A 23642-nucleotide genomic window follows, 5' to 3' on the forward strand; every position below is an offset into this window, starting at 1 on the left:
ACTGCGCTCCACGTCAAGGGTCCCCATGTAACCACACTCATGACTGTAAGGCAGCTTCGCTTTACAAGTAGACACATTTAAAAATATACGTGTCAATGAAGGAACGAACCAAAACCCAAAGTATGCTATTCAGAAAGAGCAGTCAGACACTTCTCTTCTGCAGTAATCCAGAAGAACATCAGCTTGACTGTTTAAACAAGATCACAGGAGAAAAGTCTAAACAAGCTGGTGATAAGAGCCTTTTCTGTGCTTTTACGACTCATCACGAGGGTAGGAAAAAATGTAATTAAAATGAAAAGGGCAGAAATTATTTAAGTGTATTTTAAAAGGTTCCCACATCATCAAGAGGAATAGGCGATGGCAGGCGTAAGGAAAAAACATTTGAAATAGACCCGTTTGCTCGAGGAGTCATCACATGCTTCCGATCATAAGGGAGATGCAATCGGACTGGAATTGCCACTCGCAGAGTCATCTTGTTTTGGATCAGATTTACAACATGACCCAAGGAATGGAAAACAAGATCTCAAGTATCATCAAAAGGAAATGTCTCCTACTGACAGGAGCAGGATTATTAAAAGACAGTCCATGCTAGAGGCAAAACTGATGATACTAGATCCATTCATTTTTAACAAAGCTGGACTTTGAAACTTTTTCAGTACTTTTTTTCCTGGGATCTGCTTTCCTACAATGCTAAAATAAATACAAGTAAGTGCTGGAGAGGTAGAAAAATGGCCTTTTTACATGATGGTAATTATAAGACATAAGTTCTGGTCATTTATGGCATTATTGTGTGATTTAAAAAGAAAAATAAAACATCTGCATTTAGAAGTAGAGGAAATAATTACTCTATTTTGCACTTGATACCTTGTGGGATGATGCTAGCATCTTTTTTTTCTTGAGATAACATGGTTCTCAGACACTTGGGTACATTTAAGGAAATTTAAAATCAGAGAATCATAGAATAGTTTGGGTTGGGAGGGACCTATAAAGGTCATCTAGTCCGATTCCCCTGCAATGAGCAGGGACATCTTCAACCAGATCAGGTTGCTCAGAGCTCCATCCAACCTCACCTTGAATGTTTCCAGGGATGGGGCATCTGCCACGTCTCTGGGCAACCTGTGCCAGTGTTTCACCACCCTCACTGTAAAAAAATTCTTCCTTAAATTTAGTCTGAATCTACCCTCTTTTAGTTTAAAACCATTATCGCTTGTACTATTGCTACAGGCCCTGCTAAAACATTTGTCCCAAACTTTCTCATAAGCCCCCTTTAACTACTAGAAGGCTGCAATAAGATCTCCCCAGAGCCTTCTCTTCTCCAGGCTGAACAACCCCAACTCTCTCAGTCTGTCCTCATAGGAGAGGTGTTTCATCCCTTTGGTCATTTTCATGGCCTTCCTCTGGACCTGTTCCAACAGGTCCCTGTCCTTCCTGTGCTGAAGGCTCCAGAGCTGGACACAGTACTCCAGGTGAGGTCTCACCAGAGTAGAGGGGCAGAATCACCTCCCTCGACCTGCTGGCCACATTTCTTTTGATGCAGCCCAGGATGCAGTTGGCTTTCTGGCCTGCAAGCGCACGTTGCCAGCTCATGTCCAGCTTTTCATCCACCAGCACCCCCAACTCCTTCTCAGGGCTGCTCTGTCCCCTCATCCCCCAGCCTGTATTGGTACCGACGGTTGCCCTCACCCAGGTGCAGGACACTGCACTTGGCCTTGTTCAGCCTCATGAGGTTCACATGGGCCCACTTTTCAAGCTTGTCCAGACCCCTCAAATTTTTAAAATTCTAGTTAGAAACAAAATTCTTAAACTTCTCATATAAGATGTATTTTTATTTCTTTTACATGGGAACATAAAAGAAAATAGAAAAGGACCATGCTGTAACCACTATTACGGTTATGATTTTGGAGGCATAATGGAGTATCAATAGAGTTACTCTATGGTTAAAACACACCCATGTATGCTTGAGGATCAGGAACCGAAGATCCTTTTCCCTTGTGTCCACCCCATTACTATTATTCATGTATGTAACAAAAACAGTAGTTGCTGTAGAACGATCAAAAACTGTAGAACAAATAATGCCACTGATAGGGTTGGTCACATGAGGTATACCCACCAATTCTTAGGAAGAGACAGAAGAAAACGCTCAGCGAAGATGTGGTTTGAGACACGTACACCAAAACCACTCCTGGTTTACATTCTGTGGAGAGTGCAGGGTCCCGACAGTGGGTTCTGTGGGCTTACCCCTGCCTGATGCCACTGCCTGACCCTCTGGGCTCTGCTGAGCAGGGCTGGGGCAGTGCCAGTGGGGGTGGCCACCACAGGGTCCCCCTGCCAGCAGGAGCCACATTTCAGCTTGGTGGCCCTCGTCCTGCACCCCATCTCATACCCCAATCCCCGTTCGAGACCAGCCCCACCTCAGAATGGCCTCTTCCCTGCAGACTTGTCTGGTGGTCTCTGGAGTTCTGGCTGGTCATTGTCACTGGACCTGCCCTGCTCTTTCTGTTTGGGTGCTGTGGGACGGTGACCCAAGTCACTGTTCCTGGGCTCCTTGTCACCCTCCCTCTACTCCTGGCTCACCTCTTCTTGCACAGCAACCCACCCTTGCCGCTCCCTCACCTGCACGTTCATCTGAAAGCTGACCTTGCACCTTGAGGACTTTATTCACACAGCTGTATTCATGAAGAGATAATTGTTGTTGTGTCATGTGTTCGCGAACGGCACAAATAACATCCCAATGGCAAATAAAGGGCATTTTTTCGTGGGCATGCATGAGAAAGTTCTGTATCAGCAGAGCTCTCATATAATAGAGCTTGTGAATAATGCTTTTTACCATCTGTATTTGGCAAGGAGACTTTGTCCCATCCTGGCAATTGATGACATGGCCTCAATAAACCATGACTTTGTCACCTCCTGGCTGAATTACAGCAGTACAAAATAAGGGGATATGAAGTCATCTGCCTTTATGGCTCTGCTAATACCAGAATGCGGCAAGCCAGCCCCCAGGCAATCCAAGAAATTTGAATCAAAGTGCTCATTTCTTTCCTTATCTTCAAGGCACTCAATGAACCCTGAAGATTTCCTGAAGGACTTTAATTCAACATATTTGCTCTGTAACCACAGCCTTTTGCCCAGTAACTTTTCTTTTTTTGCCAGAAAAAGAGCTGTTCTTTTCTTCTTTAAAGAGTTGCAGTTCTTGGCTTTAGTAACAAATGTACATAGCACAGCAGACTGAAAGGAACACATTTTAAATAAACAATAAACAGCACAAATTTCCTTTTGGCATGGAAAGGAAGGAGGAGTTATAAACACCAAATGGCAGCTGAGTACCTCCCTGAAAAGTGCTACAGTAAGAGAGTTACGAGGGAGATCCAGAAGGCCCTCAACGGAATGGAACGGATCCAGCAGTGGATCTCACGAAACCAGTCGGAGTTCTGTGGCTGTTGTTAAGGGAGCAACATCGACTCCAATTAATAGAGCACTTCTCAGAATAATATCTTTGCTTTTACATTTAAAGTTGGGTGAAATTCATTGTTAATTTAGCTCCCATCGTTTTAAGACCTGATTGCTACTATTAAATCATAGGGCTCAAGCAGCTGAATTTACAGCATCTCTGGAAAACCCAGTGAAAACAAATACGGACTTAAGCCTTACTCGGCATGTATTTGTCCTATGTCTGTGTGGATCACCTCCCATGTCATGCTCCTTTGTGGAATAGCATCATGGATATGCTAAACATCACACTAAAATTAATTGTCTCTGCTTAAAAAAGTTAAAGAGATCTTTTTCCCTTCTGGAACAAACTGAAAAAAAGATGACTTCAACAACGTAAAAGAATCTCACTTTTCAAAGCTTTCTTTTTATTCTAGTTTCTGGACTCGGATACTCCCTGTCCTCCAGTAATCTAGACCCTCCTGCTGGTGCATAGGCTGTGTAGTCACAAGGCAACTTTTTAGAGCCGTTTTGAGCCAAAGCATACAATCTTATCCCGTCAAACATTTTAAGCCTGCGCAGTTACACAATCTGGGTAGGGACAACATAACCTACTGACAAACTGCAGCCCGGAGCAGTCCTTCGCTAAGTGAAACTACAATCACACCTTTTTAAGTAACAGCAATGATTTACTTGAATGACCATCTCTCATATTTGGCACTTCATGCCTGTACACTATTCTGATATATAGTGGCACATGATATGGCTACACAACATCTGCTTTCTACTAAACTTTTAAAGTAATGAGGATTGGATACAAACACTGATGGAAAAATGGCCAAAGCGGTAATGAACTGTGGTTAGGTGAAAATAACCAGGGAGGTTCAGATTAGATATTAGGAAAAATTTTTTACACTGAAAGGGTTATTCAGCATTGGAATGGGCTGCCCAGGGAAATGGTTGAGGCACCATCCCTGGAGGTATTTAAAAGGTTGACATAGTGCTTAGTGACATGGTTTAGTGATGGGATTTTTTATCAGAGTGAGGTTGATGGTTAGACTAGATGATCTTAAAGGTCCCTTCCAACCTAGACAATTCTATGATTCTATGATTAAGAAGGTAATACAGCAATTCATGATTTTGTGTGCAGTTTCAGTAACAGTTATATGTGAAGTTGTGGGCAGCACATTTATCAGCATGAACTAAGCATAAAGTGAAACCTAACCTAGATGAGCTTTTTCACCAGCCCTGGAACAACGCCTCATTTCCTATAGACGTGTGTCCTCAGCATACTTACAATGGGCCCAGTTCCCTCTCCCTGCCTCCCAATACTTCCTGCTCCTTTCTGCCAGTATTCCCAGATCTCCTCCTTGTCCCAGAGTACTATCTGGGCAAGCAGCAGCATATTTTGTGCCTGGATTTTAGGTAATACTAACAACCTAGTAACTATGCGTGTGTTGAACCAGAAGCTTAGACTTGATACCTCCTCAATAAAGATAAGGGCTCCATCTCTTTCAATAGGAACACAAACTCTTTTTGCAATTACTGGATGTCACAAAATTTACAAATATATTCTCATCTTTTAATGTCACAAAGCCAGCTCTCAGGTTCAGTTGTTATTGGGAAGGAAGGCAATGGAGGAATTCCATGGTAATACATTGTAAGCAGGAAAACTACTTTAAAACGCTGAGTTTACAACTGTGAGGGTACCAAGGACTTGCCCTAAGAGTTCGGACTCAGCTCTCTGAAACCGACAGAAGAAACTTAAGGGACAATTGTAAAAGGGGCACAGTTCCAATCCATTTTTCACTATCTGTAGTTACTGACAGTTGTTTCCGTACCAGAAGCTGCAACTGCAGTTGTTAGTAACTGGATTTCAATATTTCCACATCTCAGAAGAAACGCTAGAACCAAACAACCCTCTTGCTGCTGCAGGTACGGCTCACTCCGATCCGCAGTGAGGCAGGCTTGCTCAATGGCTTGAGAAAGCTTTGAAGATACTCACTGTTTACTTTTTCTTAGCTGCTCAGTAAATACGGATCTGCAGAAAATCCCAGTCATGTTGGGGCATATAGCTTAGCGCTATATGTTTAGTGATGGGCAGTTCAAAAGAAAATGATCTCAGACATTACATCACAAATGTAGTCAGTATTATGGCTACAGATTTTACCCTTGAAATGTATTCTACCAAAAGCACTATCCATGCTTTGTAACATTTCCCTTCACCAAGACAAAACCTGGATGACCTGCACGTTACTGGAAAGGCTTCAAAACCATCTGCAGGCAGAAATTATTTATAAGCGTCCGTCATTCACAGCTAAAAGTCTCCTGCTACACAGCATGCTGACACAGCACAGCGCTGGCATACAGCTCTCCTCCACAGGAGCACGACCTCCAGAACGACGGCATGCAACTCGGTGCTTACTGTGAACCAGGAACACACAAGTGTCCTCTTTCCTGTGGTTTCTCTGGAAGCTAAAAAATAATACTTTGCACAGAAGTGGTTTCACTTAAACAAGGAGGACTACTTGTAAGCATCAATTCCAGCACACGGGTAAGGGCTGGGAATGAAGGTCAGACACTCACTGAGTGGTGACACAGCTGAACACTGGGGGTCTGGCCTAATGCTTTAGTATTTGTTTTATATCAGTGCAATTCCACTAAACCATACATTTTTCACATGATTAAAGTCTAGGTAATGCCACAGTAAATCACACCACTGAAAGTTGACTGTTAACACTTCACAGAATAGAAATTATTTTTCTTTGATTTTTTTCCCAACAGAATAATAGTAAGTGCCTTTTTATAACATCAGGTTACACTCCGTTTTCACCATATAAAGGCCTGTCTTCTGTTTTATTTTCAGTTCTGGCTGGCTTTCAGTTCACCAACAACTATTTTCCTCATTTCATGCCCCCAGCTCCTTTCTCTGACAGGCCACAGAGCTCCAGGGCAGTGCCTTAGCCCTGAGCAGCCTCAGCTGTGTTAGGGCTAGGTGGGAGCAGGAACTGTCCTTAATTCCCCCAGCAAATACTCACCAGGTTTCTCTGCTCAGCTGATGCATTTTAGCCTTGAACTACAAAATGCCTGTTGTAGATCTGACATGTAGTTCTGCATGTGTAAGAGATCTCCATCAATGCCAAGTATGCAGTTTTATTGTGTTTATACAATAGGGTGAAACACTTTGTGTCTCAAGCATGACTTCTGGCAACTTACTGACCCATTTCACCATCTTATCCATACGCCAATAAGGAAACTCATTATGAAGGTTATATTTCCAAACACTACTACTGCTTTGCTACAGGAACCTAACCTCTCAGACAGGGCAAACAATCTTCACTGCATTTCCTTAGGTCTGTGAGCTGATGCACTCACATCTCAGAAAATCAGGACTCAATGCAAGACCTATTTCCTCTCATTTAAATATTTACAGTAACTCAGAAACAGTGAAGAAACCAAAACAGGGACACACAGTATGAACAGTCTTCTACAGACAGCTGTGAAAGATACTCGGCTAGTTCTCCCAGAAAAGAAACATCTCTCTGACTTCTGATATATGCTCCATTCAAAGTATTCAGATAGCTGATTTTGAAGCAACTTTTAAGTTTTCCAGAAAAAACCCAAACAACCAGGGCTAACACTTGAGTGAGAAGAACGCTAAGGTGTTATTTTTTGATAAATGAACGCTTCTAGTAGGCAGCCAGTGGGAATCCTGTTTACTCTGCAACAAAAGCCTGTATAAAAACTGTAGCTATTTGATTTCCTTCTATTCAGTTTCTCTGGGTAACCCGCACTATATAAAAATACTAATTTGCCCAGTTCAGGACAGATGTCCAAGTTCAAGAGAGGATATCCACTCAGAAATGATCAACTTCTATTAACTTCATACCTTTATTTATTAAATAAAGATAAATTTAATAATCTATTTACTTTCTGAAATAAACCATTGTCTGATCTTGCATTAATTTCTTAACAATTGCAGGACACACCATCTTACATTGTAAATCTGAACTGAAAACACATTGTCACAAGTTATATTTTCCTCCCAGTAGCTATAAAAAGGTAAAGCAGAATTTTATTCTTGCGTTCATTTGCTAGCTGCCTTCTCTCCCTTTTACACTCTTTCATTCCTTTTTTCCTTTTAGACTTTTTCCTCTCAAACTAACTTAATAACCTAACACATACTTGCAAAAAGTGATTTAACTAAGGAGTGAACCCATGCTGAACATTTTGCAACACACACAAGTATGTGAACTGCAGTTTTGAAAACAGTTTGTTTACTGTAAACAAAACTTATGTTCTGTGGGAGAACTCCTGCTGAAGATAATGAAAATTCCAAGTACTCAGTATCTTGGGGAAAAAAATTGCAGCACTTGGAGTATTTTTAATGGATTGACTAGTGAATATTCCTCTCTCAGACACGATGTTACTATTTTTTCCCTTTTTTCTTTTATTTCTTTACATATTGACATTACTTAAAAACACATAGATTTATTGGAGTAATCTTCAAAAATAACTTAGCAGTTTTTTAAAACTGATTTTGCACTTTTTAGTGACAGCATCTAGATAATATCAACACAAAATTTTAAATCATGCAGTTTCAACAGAGATGAAATCCACGTTTCAAGCCACTTATTAAAGAGGGATATCCATGTTTCTCGTATCCGTGTTTCTAACCCGCTTACTAAAGAGGGATAGTGTTACAAACAAATCCATCTGCTGTGATACCACTGTTCTCCACATTCATTACAAATAACGTAAGTCAACATTTGTTCATCTGGATTTGTGTTTCGCACCCAACCTGGAAGAAAGAGAGTTCCTCTGGCGATCACAGTGACAGTGCAATCAAATTTTTCACAGCGCTTACACTTTATTTTGTTTGTCTGTGTACCATTAATAACTTGTGGAAGCTGATGTTCCAGAACAGATGATTCTGTATACAGAGCCCTGAGTTGTTTCAGTTCATCATTAGCCATTTCCATCACTGTCATCTCAGCAAAAGCCTTTGGACTCAACGTCCCCGAAAAAAGGTTGTCTTTTAAGTGGCAACTTTTAGGGTTTTTCAGGTTAGAAATTTTGCTTCTGATGCAATTTTTATACTTTTTGTCACTTTTTGCATGAAGAGCAAAAATATGTTCTTCCATTTCTTTAGCTAGCTCTAGCCATTTATCAGATTCTTTTTCATCTTTGGCAGAACCAGTCAAAGCTTTATAAAGAAGATCTGTACATTTACACCTCAGATCTCTCATTGGATCCTGCTGCAGACTTGCTTCGTTAACAAGAGGTTTAGAATCTTCATTATCAGCGTGTTGCTCCTCAAAAGAAGCAAGCTGATTCATGCTGCCTTCTGTGTCATTATGTTCCACATATTTAACAGTTTGCGACGGGACCAAAATTTTAGAACTAGTAGCATCTAATGCCTCCTGCTGACATGGTCTTTCAGGTAGTGACTGCTCTCTAGGAACGACGCTGAGATGTTCAATTTCCTCTTTCACATACACAGAAATTGACTTTTTAACTGGCACTGACCGAACACAGTTATTCTTGTAAAGTCCTTTCCACCTTGATAATAACTGCTTCGCTTTCTTTTTCAACCCTGCTGAAGGGCAGCTCTTGAGTACCCTGTATACAGCCTTGGCAACTTCTGTCCCCTGAAGATATTCTATAGTCATATCAACATCTTCAAGTTCTTTCAGATGATCCTCAATATCTTGGAAATTGTTCTCAGACAGTAGCTTTTCAATACAGTGGGCTCTGTGTACAATATTTTTCTGGTCAGACATTTTTAAACCTGAAAGTGAAAAAATGTTAATCATTATTTATTGCAGTTGTGACATTAATTCATTTTCTGTATATTCCCTAAGGTTTTCTTTTTATTTTATGTCATTTTACACTATTTTATTTGTACACATCATTGGTTTTGCCAGCTTTTTCTTGAAATTGTGTAGAGTTAATGGAGCAAATGCAAAAGGCAGAGGAGCTGGGTTCTGGAAAAATGCAAGTGTGCATGTTAGTCTAACTCATGCAAGGAAAATATTGGCAGAAAGGAGAGCCCACAGGGACTTATGCTGGGGTAGGATTAACAATTTTAAAAGTAGAGCATGACACTAATTTTTAAGGAAAAGCACAGTGTCTTGCCAAAAACCACACTAACAAAGGCACTGCTAGCAAAAAAGTTTGTCACACTTGTTTTTCTACGCATGCCCACCACAACGGATGTTCACAAGGAGATTCTCAACTACTACAAGAAGGTAGGTAAGTACGCAACCACTCTGCTGTATGAGGTTACAGATAGGCTTTGTAGTGTTTTTGCATTACTAGGCTCTGGTACAGCCAGACTACCAAGAAGTAATGAGTTCTGAAATTCAGCATTTTTCATCAAAACCACCAGATGATCAGCTGTTGATGTTTAAATTCTAGACACTGTTACCAAATGATATGCTTTCCAAAAAATAAAAAGGAGGCTTTACAGGCAACGTATCTCCCCCTCCTCATACATACAGAGAAACAATAAAAATATCAGAAGTATTTTTACAGTATCGGTGTCAACAAATTTAATTTATCAAGAATGATGTTTTCGGAAAAATCAGTTTATTTTTCTGTCACAGAAATTTAAATGTCTGGGACCTTCTGCTATAACAGGTATTTGAATAATGTAATGATCTTACACTGTTGAATACGTTCTGTAATAGCTTCCCAACAATCTCCAAAGGCAGACTTGTAAGTAAACATTGCACTAATTTAATCTGAATGTTGCAATGACGTTGGAAATTTACTGCAAGACTTCAAGCTCAGGGTGATCATTGCTGTCATCTTTCCAGAATGCATATACAAAATAACCCTCCTCAAAAAACTAATGTCTGTCTCAACTTTTGGGAGCCTGTATTTAAACCTCTTTTTCCATTTTTCACAGTTTTCAAGCACCTGACTACAAATAAACTCAGTACAAGTTGTAATGATACAGAATAACAGAATTGCAGTGGGTCCAAAAACTCCACATTGTAAGGTGCTTTTTTGGTTGCTGGTTTTTGGGGGTTGTGTGTTCGATTGGTTTTTGTTTTTCTAAAATCAGTCATTCCTGCAACTATAACCTACCTCACCAAGATTTTTTCACAAATCCTTATAATAAATGCTGAGACTTCTGGCTATCCGTGGTTTTGTTTTCAGTAAAATCTGTAAGTTTCCACTTGGCTTCCCGTAAAAAACCCTTTAGTTAAAGTCAAATACACAGGTTTTGGCATTAGAAGACTAATTTGGAGTAGGGAGCAATGTGTAGCACAGCTATATTTTTCACAAATTTGTTTGGTTTTGCCACAAATTAGATATATGCATTAAGGATAACCCATAAAACATACAAAGTTAGAAAGTTTAAGAAAACTTGCACACTCACATAGTTTTAGTTAATATTGGCTTCTACAGCAGACAGATGGGATACCTGTGAATTGTGTTTTTTTCATTTCAGACTTTTCCCTCAAGCCTTTGTTACTTCAAAAAGAATAAAATTAACCAGCTAATGTGGGCATGGTATCTGACCAAAAACAACCGACCTAAATGACTTTTTCAAGCACCTGGTGGAGATGTCAGTGTTTTCAGGCCTTTCAAGGAACTTTTATATGTCACCATAACTTGGTATTAGGGATTTCTTCAATTACTAAACAGTAAAACACATCGGTGTGGGGTTACTCTGCAGGAAGTTTAAGTAAGTGAGCCTGACATAACTTAGTGGATCTTGAGCTCAAAATGTCATTCTGGTTCCTACATGACCCTCAACCTTTCACTTGCTATGCAAGAGATCACGTTATATCTCTTCCAAAAGTTTCTCTTTATAGCTGCTAACGGAGAAGCAAGTCAGATTAGTAAACTTTTAACTGAGGTCCCCACCACTGCCCTTTCCCTTGCTTGCTCTGGCATCATATTGCAGTTTGGTTATCAAGGCAGGGCAAATCAAGGAGAGTGACACCTGCAGAACAGTTTCAAAACAGTGACATTACAAACTCCTAATTGCTATTTTTGGCAATTCTTAGGACAAATCCCTTGATATCCTAAAAAGTACCTATTTTCTCACAGCCATAGCATTATTAAATCATGCTCCCATATATTCTGACGTGTTAAATGAAAAGAAAGGGGGGATTTCAGAATGCAGAGTCTCATGGTTTGAATAAGATTTCCTTTTGATTCCTCTTTATCAAGTCCTTAGACCAAAAAATGGTCAGTGCATTGCTATGTGCAAATTTACACACAAAAAGAGTTAATACAACTAACACTATTCTCCTGTTTGCTGAAAAGGAGAATTAAATGTAGAATGCAGAAATGAAAGGTGTGTTGTAAGTGTTAAGCGTTCCTCTTTTCTTAGGAGTTAGTCTTCTAAATTTGGGCACAAAACCAGTGTTTTGTCTGAAGCTGCAAGCATCCTGATTCTACTCCAGAAAATGTCATCTGCCTGATAGAGACTGCTACAAGGCTGGCTACACATGTCCATATTTAAAAGAAACCCATAAGCAGATTTCTTGCACCATCACTGTTTCCATGATCAAATCTCCTCAGAACGGGGGAGAGGAGGGACAAGTGATACAGCTGGGTAACTTGCACGCTCTGTTGCTCTCTATGACCGCCAGCCTGGCTAACTTGTTTTCTGCTTGACAGAAATAAGTTCAAATTTTAGGTACGGCTTCAAAGCTCCACAAAACAAAAGGACACAGAGAGAGAAAAAAGCTCCATCAATTTCTATAATCCCGAACTACAAGACCAACCTGACCTCCACACTGAACGATCTCTGCATTCACTTGGTCTGTATTTAGAAAGCTCCTTGTCTGACATTTTGAAGTCCTGCAAAGTCAATAATGGCTTTTACAGAAACTGATATACTACTCCAGATGTTTCAGAATCGGAGAAACAGGATGCATTTTTCAAATACAGCAGTTGAACTCTATGCATCATTATACGGAAAAGCACACATAATTGCGTCCTCGCATCTGTTCTGCTGCAGGAACACAGAGGCTGTGAGAGTAGAAAAAGGCATTTCCTTACGTAGAAGGTCATTACTACAGCAGGACGGTTCCCTGTCTCACAAGTACTAAGTAGCTGACATTAGAAAACGATGATCTGCTGGCATTTACTGGTTTTCGTGCAATCTAGGGCAGAGTTGGTGACAGTTACATGCTCAACCAGTATGATTGCCCTATGCCTTCAAATCAGTTCTGCTCTTTCCAATGTGCTCCACTTCGAATGTAATTTTCTTCAGTTCTTGTACCTATCTATGTATGTATTGTATTATGCTACACATAAGATATACTTATCCACATGCACGGTGACTTCATGAATTCTAAAGATTTAGTGTACAGTATGCAGGTTTTAGTATTAAGGACTATGGACATGCAAAGAAATTACTACAGAACAAGGTGCTCTGCTGATAATTTGTCCATGAATACACTTTTACCCTGCAACAAAGGCTAGGTTGTTTTGCTCTTTCATTGAGGACTATGCTTCCCAGAAAACTTCCTCTCTAATACTGCAGAATGAGGATCCACACATGCATAAAGTCAGAATCAGAATCAGAATCAGAATCAGAATCGTAGTGGTTGGAAGGGACCTCAGAGATCATCGAGTCCAACCAACAGTAAAAAAAAAAAAAAAAAAAAAAGAAAAAAAAAAAAAACCAAAACAAAACACCACAAACAAAACCACCACCCACCACCTGAACACACAACACAACAACCAAACCAAAAACCATCACCCACCCACACAGCACCCCACCACAAACCAGTAATCTTGGACACTAGAGCATGCCCTGAAGAACCATGTCTACACGTTTCTTAAATACCTCCAGGGATGGTGACTCCACCACCTCCCTGGGCAGCCCATTCCAATGCCTGATAACCCTTTCAGTAAAGAAATGTTTCCTAATATCCAACCTGAACTTCCCCTGGCGCAACTTGAAGCCATTACCCCTTGTCCTATCATCTGTGTCTTGGGAGAAGAGACCGACCCCCGTCTCTCTACAGCCTCCTTTCAGGTATTTGTACAGAACAATAAGGTCTCCCCTCAGTCTCCTCTTCCCCAGACTGAACAACCCCAGCTCCCTCAGCCTCTCCTCATAAGACTTGTGCTCCAGACCCCTCACCAGCTTCGTTGCCCTTCTCTGGACCCGCTCCAGCACCTCAATGTCCCTCTTGTGGTAGGGGGCCCAAAACTGGACACAGTACTCGAGGTGGGGTCTCACCAGTGCCGAGTACAGGGGGACGATCACCTCTCGGTCCCTACTTGCCACACTGTTCTTGATACAGGCCAGGATGCTGTTGGCCTTCTTAGCCACCTGGGCACACTGCCGGCTCATGTTCAGCCGACAGTCGACCAACACCCCCAGGTCCTTTTCTGCCAGGCAGCTCTCCAGCCACTCTGCCCCCAGCCTATAGCGCTGCCTGGGGTTGTTGTGACCGAAGTGCAGGACCTGGCACTTGGCCTTGTTAAACCTCATCCCGTTGGTCTCGGCCCATCGATCCAGCCTGTCGAGATCTCTCTGCAGAGCCTCTCTACCCTCCAGCAGATCAACACTGCCACCCAGCTTGGTGTCGTCTGCAAACTTACTGAGGGTGCACTCGATCCCCTCGTCCAGATCATTGATAAAGATGTTGAAGAGAATTGGCCCCAGTACCGAGCCCTGCGGGACACCACTCGTGACTGGACGCCAGCTGGATTTAACTCCATTCACCACCACTCTCTGGGTCCGGCCCTCCAGCCAGTTTTTAACCCAGCAGAGGGTATTCCCATCCAAGCCATGGGCAGCCAGTTTCTCCAGGAGGATACTGTGGGAGACTGTATCAAAGGCTTTGCTGAAGTCCAGATAAACAACGTCCACTGCCTTTCCTTCATCCAGCAAGCGGGTCACTTTGTCATAGAAGGAGATCAGGTTTGTCAAGCAGGACCTGCCCCTCGTGAACCCGTGCTGGCTGGGCCAGATCGCATGGGTGTCCCTCATGCGTTGCATGATGGCACCCAGGATGATCTGCTCCATGATCTTCCCAGGCACCGAGGTCAGACTGACAGGCCTGTAGTTCTCTGGATCATCCTTCCGGCCCTTCTTGTGGATGGGCATCACATTTGCCAAGTCCATGGATATTGTCTGCTTTATGGTCGTGGTTCTTGCTCATGGTTACCCACCTGACCCTAGGCTGCCCACCAGGGTGGCAAGGTGAAGACAAACCCGTTTCTGTGGCCAATCTCACACAAGAAATCGTATGGCTGAAAGTGACTCCTTTGGCTCCACAGCTATGAGTGGACATTGACAGCTGGGGTGACTAACACAAAGCCTGGGAGGGGAGCTGGAGCCCACATGTTGGCATCTGCAGCAAGAATGCAGCTGTTCTGCCACACGCTCACAGTGACTTACCTTACACTTACTGGACACCTACAGCTGCCGAGGAGCTGACTTAGAATCACAGAATTGCCTAGGTCGAAGGAACCTTTCAGATCATCTAGGCCAACCATCGACCTAACGCTGACAAAAACCATCACTAAACCATGTCACTAAGCACTATGTCAACCCATCTTTTAAATACCTGCAGGGATGGTGACTCAACCACTTCCCTGGGCAGCCTGTTCCAATGCTTAATAACCCTTTCAGTGTAAAAAGTTTTCCTAATATCTAATCTACTAACTTATCACCCCACACTAAGATGCTTTTTTTCCTAATAGGTAGAGCTAAGATAACTTATGGTTTGTTTTTTTTTTTTAACTCTCTACCTGGTATTAAAAAAGGTTGTTTAATCCAATCATGATTGGATTAAATGCAGTATATACATTCTACCTTAAAACTTTTTCCACACATGCACTAAGGCAATAAATTAAATTATTAGAAATTTTAAGATCTTCTTAGCCATGCAAAGACTTTTTCAAGTTTCTGCAACACTGATTTCAAGTACCTAAGTGTTATGGCAGAAGTTAAATAAACAAACTGAAACCAAAATATGAACAATGATTTTAAAATAATTTTGGAAATCCAAACACTTAACAGACCACTCACATTTGAGCCAAAACAATCACTTCTAAGTGAATGCTTTCCTCAACATGCACAACAAATAACTTCAAACTTACTAAGCAAAGCTAGGTAAAAGTAACAGAAAAAACGTCATCAAAAATATATGACAACAACAGAACTGGAATCCATAATTAATTACTTCAATGGAGTGGGATATTCACTGGTAACTGTCAGAAGCACAAGAAGCCAGCAGAGAAACTACTAAATAAAGGAAATAAACATGTTTTTATCAGTGACAATAGAGAGGTTTCTGTGGGGAAAGCATTCTTGGAATGGCACTGGCTCTGTTGTGTGTAACTACTTTGCAAAGGATTTTAAGATCCTTCAAGATGAAAAGTAATATACATATCTGATATACTAAGCTAACTACTCAATCATAAATTTCATCTCAGCTTCCAAATTAAAAGCCAGTGCAGTGAAAAAAAAAAAAAAGTTGTTTCTGCATTTGTTTCCTTATAAATCAAGCAAGGATTGGATTTATCACCAAAGTTGACAGAAACCATTATTTTACAGGATCAGAAATTAAACAGAGATTCCTGAACTTAGAAAGAACACATAAGGCTATGAAATGGCTTATTTTACTACTGCTGACTTTCTTCAAAAGAAGGGGCAGAGCTCTTCTTTAATACAGGGAATCCTGTGTAGCATTTCATATTGAGTCTGGATGTCAAGCACCTCTTCTGCTTCTCTAACCAAGGGACAACACAATCCCCTCAGACAACTGTACAAAACATGTTTTTCATGTTCTTAAAGGGAGAAATGAGAAATTACTGATGCAGTGGTAATACTAAAGTATATTTTCTAGGCAAAGTTCACTTGGAACCTAGCTATAGCAAGCCTGAGTTCTTCCCTGCTCAGATTCCTATTCCTTGAACTCCCGATGTTTCTGCTGTGAATCAGGGTTTTGCTGTTTGTGGAATGATGGCAAAACCACCAGGTATGAGTATACTTTATTTTGTTACTTTGTAGAAAGAATAGTGGGAGTCTGTGATGCCTGAGGCAGTTGCCAGATACCTGACTGGCAAAGGATTTTCCAGTTTTCTGCTATGCCAGATATGCAAAATCGTTGATTGAAAATAGGAGTTACTATTAAAAAGAACTGATAAGTAGGCATTAAAAATACTCCAGGTAGCCTACAAATATTTATCATCCTCTCTAGATCTCAGACGACAGAAGAGAGGCTTACAGGGCGAAATGACCTGCCCAAGCTGGTTCAACAGGTCAGCTGCAGAACAAAGATCACGATCACAACCCTTTAACCCACAGCTCTACGTCTCTGATAACCCCACAGTCCTAAGCAGTTGTTCAGAATGTTCAACGTTTGAGGGGGGGGAAGAAGAAAAAGATAGAGCAAAGAGGAAGTTGGGGAAGCCTCAAAACTTTCTGACAAGAAAGCAAGTGTTTCACAGAAACCAAGCTGCAATTCCAAATGGGAAATTATTTTACCACCTGAGGGAGCTGTAGCATAGCAAACCCATTGACTCTTGTGAAATGTGCATAATGAGAAAAAAATGATTTTCCTATGACTTTTAGGAGACTTCACATTTTTAGAGTACCTATTGGCCAAAATTTGGCAAAATACCCCCTGTAAGTCCAAAGGTGCTGGGATACAGACAGGAGGGAAAGGGCGCATCTCTTATCCAGTCATTGTCCTGTACATTGCTCTTTCATTCAATATTTTTTAAATTTGGAATTTGACCATGTTTCTACCTGATTTAATGCTATTTGGCAAATGCTGCTGAACAAATATTTGTAAAATTAACTGAATCGTACTCAGTCAGCACTGTTCTGCTGTTCCAAGAGGTAAGAAATCCAAGAAAAGGGATTTTTTTTCTTAAGTTATGAAATGAATAATGCATTTTTGTTATTGTAGAAATGCAAGAACAAAAATACAAATGACAGTTTTGTGCAGAACAAAATAAACATCCTCATGCCTCCTACAACTACACAAGGCATTTCCATCCTGCTTAACTTTAGCAATGCATGAGAACATCCGTTTGAATTGCAAGTATCTACTGAAGGCTACAAGGTAGAGATTGACCCATATTTACAAAGAGACCCTGTAATACTGTGCTGATGAGGTACTTTCTTGACAAATCATTAGGAGCTCTCACACTGCATGGTATAACTAGTCACTTGTGTATACAAGAATAAATGACGGTAATCAATAAAAATCTTGTAAGTCAGTTGCTCCTAAAGAAAAAAGATCGGGTACCTCAGGTTTAAAATATGGTCATCCTGTAATAATACCAAGTTGAACCTGAACTTTTCTCCTCCTAAGCAGAAGAAAACAAACAGAAAAATCCCAGCCTGAGACACTTGCTGCCAACTGCAAGCAAAACCAGTCCCTGGGAAAAAGATTTCCTCCAAAAAAATTTTGGGGTAAATGCCTTGTTTCTGCTATATGCCTTATGTGGTCAAAGCCATAGCCTATTTTGCCTTAGCACTGCTAACTCACAATGATAAACCAAGACAAACTCAGTATGCATTCAAGTGTGGATGAAAATCTTGGAAGGGTAGAGAAGGCTGAACACTAATCCTCTTCTTCAGCCCAACCTCAGATGTAGATGATTTTTTTTTCTCCAAGGAATTCTATGTAATGAGAAGAAAATCCAGTCTACAGCCAAGACAAAGATAAGAAGCCAAGTACTCCTAACAGTATAACAAATTATCTGCCAAAACCATGGTGAATGCTACAGCAGAAACGGTGCATAGCACAGTCCTGGAAACACCAGATTTCTTGCCTCGGGCAACCTAAATTCCATATAAACAATTAAAATGATCAATTGCTATTTTAAACTCCAGCCTCCAGACCAAAAAACATTCTTTCATCCTGTCTACAGTGGGAGAGTGGATATCAAAGATGTCACCAAGAAATCATTTTCCAGGGCTTTTATTCCATCTTGGCAAAAATCAGAGCTCTTCCTGCCTCTCAGCAGGACTGCCTCCCACCCCTAAAACTTTCTGAACTACACAGAAATTAATCTTTGAAGAACAGCCACATGAATAAAGCTAAGTTAATGCAATAATAACTGAGAAAATAAAACAGTACTATTGCCAGATGTCCATGACAACTGGACACCTCACCAACCAAGAGAGTCACCTCTCGGTCAAAGATCCAGAAGCAGCGGAGTACGTGTGCTCAAGATTATTGCAAATCCATTCCCCAAAAATCTCTATTCATTTGCAAATGCTATCAATGTAATGCCAGAGCCAAAACGCATCTTTTATTCTTCTGCACACAACAGAACAGAGCCGTAGAGAGCCACTAAAGGAAAATTAAGTAAGAATACTATGTAAAACATTGTTTCAAGAAATTTTCCAGGACAGCATCTGTTGATAAGAGATATCATAGAAGACAGTCTGATAGACCAATAGCTTTGTTCTGGATATTTTACATCAGTGACTGCTAGAACTATAGTGCTCTTAATCAGTTTGGAACTATACTGTCTCTACCCTGTTTCTCTCACTGGAACCATGCTCCCACAGCTTTCTTCCCAAGAGAGGGAGTTTGCAGAGGAGAGAGGGCAGAGAAGACTGCATTTATGTGAGAATGCACACAGTAGCCTCTTTTACAACACAAATTTTTAATCCTGATTTGGAGTTGCTTCTCCTAGAACCTGCATTTTTAATTAAAATAGAATTCTTATTTCCTTTAAAAAATGATTAGGAAAAAAAATCAATAGATTGCATAATGAAGTTATCAAGCCTCAGGGATCAACCCTGAAGTAGAGTTGTCAGCATGTTTTTCTAATAAGATCAAACAAACATGCATGGATTTAATGAGATAGGAAAAGCTGTTGCCCTTATCAGACTGCTCAGCCACTGGCTTCATTTGACCTCAGTGTGCTAGCTGGAGCTCAGGAGAAGCCTCAAAATATTATAGCTACACCAAATGAGTAACACTTCTAACCTGTCTCACAGCAAAAAGAAGCTGAAAAAGTTATTTACAAATTGAACAGCTACAGCTGTGTGAAGTTCTAGAAGCTCCAGCTGATGTTACAGTGGACACACACATCCCAGCAGAGCTGTCACCTTGCTGACCATTTCTATTAATAATTTAGTTTAGACTTAAACTGATTCTCACTGGAAGATATTTTAGCTTTTCCTGTATCTTTTCTGCCTTACCCATGTGAATTTTTCTACTGAACTGACTGGTTATCTGAGTTAAACAAACACCTTAAGCCCTGAAAAATGTTAAAAGTAATGCATTATTCCACTAATTTGAAATCTTTATTTCTATTGATACGGTTGACCTTTTTAATAAAATACTACTAAGGAGTTAAAAGAGACAAAATTTAGTTTCAACAAGCTACAGATTGCAGCTATGAAGTGGAAGTATTAGTTAATCTCTTCCACAATAGGACAGCTATACAGATGCACAGTACATTCTAATATATTATGATTCAATGTGGCAATAATAAAATGCATATATAGTTCAGAGAGATTTGTCATTAACAGCTGTCATTTGAAATTATATATAAATAACATGTGCTTCTATTGGCTTTAAAATTTGCACCATTTCACATAAAGAAACACTTACATAAAGAAACACACACATGGCTTCTCTAATCTACAACCAGATGATTTTTTTAGTATTAACTAACTTCATTCAAAATCATGCTTTCAAGTTTGGTCACACAAATTTTCCATGAGGCTCTCCAGTTTTTCAAATTTTTATGACAAAACATTATCAAAACTGGCAGAGGAATAGCTTTTCTCTCAGCAGCTTGCCACTACTTGCCAGTATGAGGTACAAGCTGGAGCTTCCAGCAGGCCAAAAGTCCAGCTTTTGACACATGGGGGCACATTTTAAAAACATAAATTACCATTTTGCCCACAAGTGACAAATCACATAGCAAAAGAAGAGTGTTGAATGAAATTCAGGCAGATGATTCAGACATGAATGAATGCGACCTAGCTAGGTAGGGAGATAGATTGTGACATATGTATTTTGCACTAATTAAGCTGACCTGCAAGAGCAAAGTTTATCAAGGTGTTCAGGCTTTTTGGGGGGCTGCACACAATTTTTCAGAAATCATATAATAGTTTTTGTGATTATAAACTAACAGAGTCTCTTGCAAACTAAAGAGTAGAGTTTAACATCTGCACAAAAACTCCCAAGCTTGTTAGAAGCACATTTGGCACCTTCCCAACATGCCTCTGTCATGAAGAGCACAGCTTAACCTGGGTCAAGTAGAAAGTGCTAATACCATTCCTATAACATCACCTACCTTACCCAATCAAAACTACACCGTGTGAAGATATTTTATTTGTATTTGTTAAATGACAACATTCATGTTTATCCAACAGTAACAGATTTTAAAACAAGAATAATTTATTATTATTGTTGATAAATTTTAAAGACAATATGAAGAATATTTCACTACTTTCCCACATCAAGAGGATGCTATAAACATTCTTCCTCAGCCAAGAAACATACCAGACGATACCACTACAATCTAAGCAGCTTAGTGTCATTGTTTATTAATGAACTACTTTAATTCAATAGTTTTGTCTCCTAAACTGTTCATCTGGATGGATGCAAATGTTCACATACATACTTCTATTCACTTAGGACAGCACACCAGCCAAATAATTTCAGTAAGGCTGTGATATCTTCCAAGGGAAAGTTTGTTTCTTCAACACAGCTTAACTTTATTGCCTTATATAGGTAATGCTAACAGTTCCAGTTCATGAAGCGCTCTCTCTTGACACCACTGGGATTGTATCAGACATATGCACTTCTCCCTCTACTCAATGTCTGTGCACCAGAAGCATTCATAATGCTTCTCTGAGTTTTTGATCATTTGTCAGTTGAACACAGACTTTTATTGATTTAACATTCAGTTTCTGATTAAGCCTTGGCTCCATACTATTTCTATGTGTCCTTCCACTGTCAGGGACATACCTACATCAGATATTGCTTTATCATTCTTTTACAGGTATTCCACTGAAAAATGATATAACTTTTCCCCTTTAAAAATAAATCCTTTGTATGCAGAAGTGCACGTATCTTCCTGACCCCTTTACAGAGAAAGTGTATGATATAATCAAAGAGTATTTATAAGATATTATTAGTGCTTAAATTCCTTCTGCTAAACCATGAATACTTATGCATATTAAAGTACACCATGCCTAAACATTTAAGAGTCTTGATCAAAACACCTGACACACAGGCTGAAATAAGACGTGAAATACACGTGAAATGAAATGTTTTTTATATATATTTAGTTATTAAAAAATACTACATCGAAAAGTGTGAACTCTCTAATTCCTTTCTATATTTACACCAGCATTTGACTTGTCTCAAGGCATCAATGCGACATGAAGACCAATAAAATAAATACCTAAAAATTTCCATACTACAACCATCACAGATATCCATCCTGCAATTTTCAAGGTCAGCCTCTTCTGTGCATGGGAATTACATCTACTTATGATATAAATCAGTAGGGTAATTACAACAGCTGGGAGAAGCAGCCCAGCCGTATGTATTTGTCTGAAAGCAGCTGAGGTTTGCCTGACGTGGAAGCCTGCCATAGATGACAACTTGTCTGGAAGGTCTGGAGTCAGCCTCAGGACGCCAGCAGCTGACCAACACCACTGTAACCTGCATCTCAGACACCGGCCCAAGAAACCAGGTGGAGATCGGCCTGCAAATCAGCCTGCGATCACTCCCATTAAACGGGTGGGCCAGGTCAGACAGCAACGGTGCTCAAAAATACCCCTCAGCGATGCCACGGGTACACTAACTCCGTGGTTTTTCTCCACATCCTTCATGAAAAGCTCCAATCCTCAGATGTGTTCTTCCCACACTGCCTCAGACCCACCTAGCTTAACTCTGCACCGCTGCTGTACCGCTTAGAGGGAAAACGGTCGCCCCTCCTCAGACCTGTGGCGCACCCAAGGCAGAAGGAGAAGCAAGCACCCACCCACCCACCCACCAGCGGCCCCCCACTCTTCAGGAAGCTGTTACTGCTGCGTCCGCTCCCCTCTGGCCCCCGATGCCCGAGCCGGGGCTAGCACGGCGCGACCGGGCAAACCGGACCTGGGCCGGAGTGGGGGGGGACTGTGCTTCCTAGGAGTCGAGCCTGGGCGGGAGGCCCGCCGTCCCTCCGGACCTCACCCCCGGCGCCAGGGCACAGGGAAGCGTCTCCCCGACTTCACCGTGGACGAGGGGGGGTAGCTGCGCGCCTCCCCCCCGCTGCCCTTGGCGATACACACAGCGCTACTACCTCCCCCCCTTAACCCCGGCAGCGAGGCCAGCGCTATTACCTCCACAGCGGGCCTTAATATGGCGCCTCCCTCCCGCTTCCTGATCTGCGCCTGACCCCCACCGCCGCCATCTTTGCGAGCGGGCGGGAGAGCGGCTGCGCGCTGGGCCCGGCCTGGCCCGCGGCTCCCGCTGGGGCCCGGCGCCGGCGGAGCGCCCGCCTGCCGTCGCCAGCTCTGAGGCGGACACTTGCCTCAACGTTGGAAGCCGCGCTTGCTCTCTCCGTGGGCAGGAGGCTGCCCCCGGGTAGAGAAGCCGCGTCCCGTTGTCAGACGGCCATGGGGATGGAAAGATGGGGGTGGGGGGGGAGAGGGTATATTCAATGTGAGCTCCTGCGCTGTCCCCCGGGGCCACAGCAGGGCTGAAAGCAGCAGCCGTGGAAATAACTTGCTTTCCTAAGCAGCCCCAGGTGTGCGGGCACAGCTTCCACTGAGGCTGCCGCCGCGTTTTGGGCATTGCTGCGTTTCTGACACGGCTGTGGGGTGAAGGGCACTGGGATGCGGCTGCCTTGGGGCCTCTGTGCTGGGCACGGCCTTCCCTGGTGCCCGGCCGCCATGCTGATGGAGCGGGAGCTGGAGCTGGAGGCAGGCCTGGCCAGCAGGGCTTTGGGAACACTCTGCTTGGGAAAGCGCGAAAAGCTCCTTGGCTCCCTTCATCCCCGAGCCTGAAAAAGATGATATTCATGTGATTTTAAACTTCAACTTCGGACATGACACGGTCCTTCTGGAGCAAGCACAGCTAGGGAGAGGCAGTGCGACACACCGAGTGGCGTAGATGAGTAGCGTAGCTAAGGTTAACACAGAACAGAAAGAACATTGTAAAACTTCCCATGTTTAACATTACTTTGCATAACCAACTAGTCTTTTGGATGGCAAACAGATCTTCTTGTACACAGTGTTAAAATAA

The 23642-nt window shown here is 41.7% G+C and overlaps 1 protein-coding gene across 2 annotated transcripts; it reads right to left on the reverse strand.

The window, feature by feature from the left end:
- Window positions 1-7300: 7300 nt before the first annotated feature.
- Window positions 7301-22813, reverse strand: TCEANC (transcription elongation factor A N-terminal and central domain containing). Of its 2 annotated transcripts, none has more exons than XM_074145436.1 (2): window positions 22739-22813; window positions 7301-9217 (listed from the first exon to the last, which is right to left on the reverse strand). In XM_074145436.1, exon 2 carries the CDS (start codon window positions 9207-9209, stop codon window positions 8127-8129), a length of 1083 nt encoding a protein of 360 aa, XP_074001537.1. In that variant the 5' UTR covers window positions 9210-9217; window positions 22739-22813; the 3' UTR covers window positions 7301-8126. The 2 variants fall into 2 exon arrangements, with proteins under 2 accessions (XP_074001537.1, XP_074001529.1); XM_074145428.1 differs by lacking the exon at window positions 22739-22813 and adding an exon at window positions 21957-22079 and having other exon boundaries at window positions 7368-9219.
- Between the last annotated feature and the right edge of the window lie 829 nt (window positions 22814-23642).

Source organism: Numenius arquata, chromosome 1, assembly GCF_964106895.1.
Source record: "Numenius arquata chromosome 1, bNumArq3.hap1.1, whole genome shotgun sequence".
In the NCBI taxonomy this organism is placed as follows: domain Eukaryota; kingdom Metazoa; phylum Chordata; class Aves; order Charadriiformes; family Scolopacidae; genus Numenius; species Numenius arquata.

Coding starts and splice junctions, on each gene's coding strand:
- TCEANC (XM_074145428.1), bottom strand. CDS start 22,003: ATGGCAGGCTTCCACGTCAGGCAAACCTCAGCTGCTTTCAGACAAAT. Junction 9,220..21,956: donor TCAGCTGCTTTCAGACAAAT/ACATACGGCTGG, acceptor TTTTTCACTTTC/AGGTTTAAAAATGTCTGACC.